The sequence below is a fragment of the Asparagus officinalis genome, unplaced genomic scaffold (assembly GCF_001876935.1).
Source record: "Asparagus officinalis unplaced genomic scaffold, Aspof.V1 AsparagusV1_Un1365, whole genome shotgun sequence".
NCBI lineage: Eukaryota > Viridiplantae > Streptophyta > Magnoliopsida > Asparagales > Asparagaceae > Asparagus > Asparagus officinalis.
The window spans coordinates 10,252-15,156 of NW_017973624.1; the positions used below are offsets into that span (position 1 = coordinate 10,252).

The 4,905-nt window shown below is 48.9% G+C and overlaps 1 protein-coding gene across 1 annotated transcript; it reads left to right on the forward strand.

Annotated features, from left to right (window-relative positions):
• Window positions 1-267: 267 nt before the first annotated feature.
• LOC109828417 lies at window positions 268-2,506 on the forward strand (the record flags this gene model as incomplete). Its single annotated transcript, XM_020395417.1, has 3 exons — window positions 268-453; window positions 1,391-1,500; window positions 1,826-2,506. Coding segments are annotated over 3 exons (521 nt in total), but the record flags the coding sequence as incomplete, so codon positions are not given.
• Between the last annotated feature and the right edge of the window lie 2,399 nt (window positions 2,507-4,905).

Here is a 4,905-nt window from a genome sequence, read left to right on the forward strand (position 1 = left end):
GTGTTTCGGGGTTTTAAAAAAAACAATTTAGGGGTTCAAAACAGGTTCAGGGGGTCAAAACAGGTTCAAGACACCCCGGGGGTGTCCCGACAAAACCGGGACACCCTGGGGTGTCTCGGTTTTGCCGAGACACCCCATGGGGGTGTCTTGCTTTTTTCATGGTCCCCCCCCCTTTTGTCTTTTTCTTCATTTTGTTTCCCCCCTCTTTGTTTTCTTTCTTGTTTGAATTTGTTTCCCCTTTTGTTTTCCCCCCTCTTTTCAAAAGAGAATTCATCTTCTTCCTCCAAACCTCCTCCATTGTTTTTCTTTCAAGAGCTCCATACCCCAAAGAAATTCGGTTTTTTGTATGCTCCTTCTTGGCCGAAAATTTTCACTTTTCACTAGGGTTTCTCCCTCCACCTTCAAGCTCGGATCTTGACTCTTGGATTGGGGATTTCAAGCCTCTTGATTTGGGTAAGCTCCTCTTCACCATCCTCTTATTTTGTGGTAAAGGTTGCATTTTTATTCTTGTGGTAGACTAGGGGGCATGTATGCACTATTATTTCGGGGGGTTTTGTGCAAAAAGAGGTAATGGCCGAAACTTTGGGGGGTTTATTTGCAAAATTCGTGGGGGTTTATTTGCAAAATGGGACTGAAATTTTGAGGCTTGGATTTCATTCCCCTTTGGTAACAATTTGGATGGGTGTTTCATGCAAAAAGACCATACCTTATTGAGGGTTTTATGTGCAAATGTGGGGCCGAAAAGTTTTGGGGGCTTATTTGCAAAAGTGGCCGAAGAATTGGGGTGGTGTTCATGTAATAGAGGACTGAAGTTTAGGACCTAAATTACATGTTCATTTGGCCACAAGCTTGAGGGGTATTTTAGGCAAGAGGACCAAAAGTTGTTGGAGGGGTTTATTTGCAAAACAGCCCATAAATGTCTTAGAGGGACTTATTTGCAAAAGGCAGTGAACTTATGGCTGAAATCCAATGAGTTTTGACCACGAACTCATGATCAAAATTTTGATAAGGCATGTGGAGCCCAAACCAAGATTTTGTAGAGGGGCTTTTATGCAAAATTGGCTGAATTCTGCAAAAGGGCTCATTTGCAAATTTTAACCAAAATTGTGGGGTACCGGGGTGTTATATGATCGAATGTGACGATCATGACCCGGGTCACGCGTGTCCTTGACCTAGATTTTGGCCTTGAACACAAAGGGTATTTTGGGTATTTCACCAAAATTCACCGTGAAAGATGACAATCATCGTGCACGAAATTTGTAGGTTTAATTAGACTTCAATTATGAAATCCTATTTGTGTATAGGATTTTAATTAAAGTTCTTAATTTCCCTTTTAAATTTCGTATATTCATGTTTTAGATTGTACCTGACTTGCTGCTTTTCGTTGCAGATTTGCAATGTCTCCGCGTCGATCTCGTCCCCGGAGGAGCCGTTCTCGTTCACAGCATAGTGAGGAGGAGGTCCCCACGACATCCTCTCCCGCGGCTTCATTTTTCGGGGGTGAGAATTTATGCAGAGATTTTGTCTTACATCCCTGATTGACCTCTTTGCGGGTCATGAAGGAAGAACCGATACCTCTCTCGCGGAGGGTAAGGTTTCAGACTTGTTTTGCTTAGCCAATTCAAGTCTTCGGATATATTGGGGCGATTTTGTGTTGTCCTACACCTTATAGGTCGGTGTACGTTACCACGTTATTCACGTGATGACGCATGCCGTCCTTCTGGTGTAGGTCACTCAAAATCGTCTCTCCAATTATTCCGTGGATGAGTCTATCATTCTTCTTACGAGATGGATTTTCTGATTCCGCCCTTGTGCTTTATTGCAGTGGAATTTCCCGCGGGTAGCCTTCCTCCTCACGCCAACACCGGATGTAGTCGGGAGGTTTTCTCTTCCGCTACTCTTAGGCAGGCTGTTGGCCCACTTCCTCGGTTCGACGGGGATCGTCCAAATGACTCTTGCCGTTCGATACAGGAAGGAGGGCGCCATTGCTTGCGCCAACTTATCACAGATGCCTCCTTCACCCCTGATTCTACTTCCACTCAGGTTCTAAAGAAGCCGGGTTTTCTATTTGGAGATCATGTCAGGGATCCTGCCACGCTGACTCTTTGTGAGGAGCATTGGTTAACTCTTGACGGTGGAGCCTGTTTGTACATCCCTTCGATTCCACGCCACTATTCTTTCAGTCATTTGAAGGGGCAAGCCGTGGACCGGCAGATGTCTTGGCATCTTACTGAAGATGCTGATCGGGTTCAATGCGGATATGCTACTCACCATAAGACTCCTGGCTCTGAGGGGTATCATGACGTGCGTGGTCTACGACCCGGGATCATGGGTCTTGATACTGCACCCCCAGGCGAGGTGTCAGCTGCTGCTCCGACTGTGAGCAACCGTCTGGCTCTTCTTGGGAGACAGTTACCCCCATCGGAGTACAGATGTTATGGCTGGGCTTCCTCCCTAGCCAAAGGGTGGTGGGCGCGCATGACTGGTTTCGTCTTGGCGCGCTGGGAGAGGGATCTGAAGAGCAGTGGGTTGTATGCACCCATACGAGCTACTATGTACGGCATCCCAGTCAGCTGTCGCCATTTCTTGGCTTTGCTGGAGACTTATGTGCCCGATAGCAACACCTTCCTGACCAGCGGAGGTGAGCTAGGGTTGGCCTTGCACGAGATGCATTATGTTTCGGGTCTTCCGATGGGGGACTGTCCGTATCAGGAGTACTTCCCTACGAACCAGCAGCTGGAGTGTATGAAGAAAGATACTCCGGACATGTATGACACACTCTGGGATCTTACTTGCCACTACTACACTTCTTTGATCCAAACTTCTCCCCAAGCGAGAAGGAAGAGGCAGATCAGCTTGAAGCAGTTTGCCAGCTACTTGTTCCAGAACTTGGAAGGTGATTCCAGTGCGCCCATTCATGAATTAGACGTGATGACTCCTTCGGCCGTTAATGAGTTGTTGGAAAAGGCTGAGGTTCGTTCCTACACTATCGGCAGTGCTGAGGGGGCTTTTCCCGCGGGGACAAAGTTTCGCTCTTTTCTCCGCCGCGCACAGAGGTCTATAGGGTCCCGGGCGCTATTAGCAGGCTACCTTGCCCTTTGGTTGAAGAAGTGTGTCGTCCCGCACCAACCTTCTGACGCTCTACCCATCGAGGTGCTCTTCCCTGCAGTTCAGCTGGCTTATGGGAGAGAGCTTTCCCTGCTCCCAGCAATGGTTGCTAGTATCCATTGCGGGCTCAGGGGTCTGGTTAGCAGTTTTACACATATGGGTTCTGAACCATCAGCTGAGCTGGTTTGCCCAAAGGTTGAGCTCCCTTACGCATATTTGATGGCGTGGCTCGTTCTTCACCGTCCCGACTTGATGTCGGCCCCCAGCGTTGTTGACATCCCTGTCCCCTTCATGCAATTGTTGGAGCAGAGCAGATGGTTTGGGAGCAAATTTAGTGATGTTCAGCGAGAGCTCCGGGTCCGCAAGAGTTGGGAGTTCTTTAAGTGTTTCCCTCACTTTTCAGGTCGCTATGGCGACGTGCTGGTTGATGAGGAGAAACCTAGAAGTGACCGGACCGTTCTTGACGCTGGTTGCTTCCGGTGGTTAGTGAACATCCGTGTAGGCTATCTCGTCCTTCGGGTGAAGAACCAGTGCCACATAGAGCCTTATCTCCCTTGCCGCTTTGCTCGACAATTCGGCTATGACCAACTGTATGTCGGGAATCCGAGCCGCAGCCTGCGGGTTGAGGGAGGATTGATTGATGGCGTTCGAGCGTGGCTATGGACGATGGTGGGCTGTACTGGAGCCCGTTTTGCTCTTCCTTCGTACCGGCGTAAGCCATTGATCACTTTCCTCAGCTGCAAGTGGTTCCTTTCTGCATATGAGTCCATCAGCGCGAGGAGCCTCTCAGAGTTGCAGTCCGAGTATGCGGTCCGGGCTGCTATGATGGCTGGTCGCAGAGCTGAGCTTGCTCAGAAGCGGAGAAAAGGGCATGCCAAATCTCTTGTCTCAGACGAAGAAGAACTTCTCCCTGCGGGTGATGATGACGAGAACTCCGAGGACGAGTATGCGGACGTGGATACCGGCAGAGGGGACTTCGATACTGGTTTGTCCTATCTCTTTTAATTTTCATTTTCCATAAATGACAGCTCTCTTTTATTGAAATGGCTATTGTCACTTTAGGTAGGGCAGCCAGTGATCATGAGCCACCAGCTCCTACACACGTTGAAACGTGTGATAGGCCTGCGCATGTTCGACCCTATGGTCCTCGGAGGGTTGGTGCCCCGAAGAGGAAGAAGACTGCCCATAAGTCCCATGACGGTCAGCGTCCCTGTGGAGTGGACTTAGGGAGCACCGCCGATGGAGGGGGAGGTAACATTCAATTGCTCTTGCTTCAAGGTTGTTTACCTTTTGGGGATTTGTGACCATGTTTTGTGCTTCAGGTTTCTTCGAGGAGGGCGAACTCCCACCGGGTTCGGCGTCCCCTGGCGTTGACAACATGGATTGCTTTGTGCAACAAATGTGCGACGCTTTTCACGATGGGTCTTTGGGCATCGACCTTAACATCGATCTTGAGCAGATAAATAATGTTGAGCCCACAATCCCTTATTCAGGTATATCCGCATCCAATGTCATTTTCCTTATGTAAGGTGAAGGAAGATTTCTCGTTTGAGCTTTCCTCATCCTTCAACATTTGGGTTACCCTGCAGATGTTGCGATGGAGGGGCCAAGCTTCTCGAAGCCGGATGCCGGCTTATTAGCTGACATGCTGGCTGAGCAGACTTCCAGAGGGACCGAGAGACCATTCTTCGGGAATGATTCATCTACCGGTATATATCCGATTTTCTTCCTCTTGCCCGATATTTCATATGACTAATGATTGATTATCACAGCGTCTACCATTGGAGTTAGCCCGGT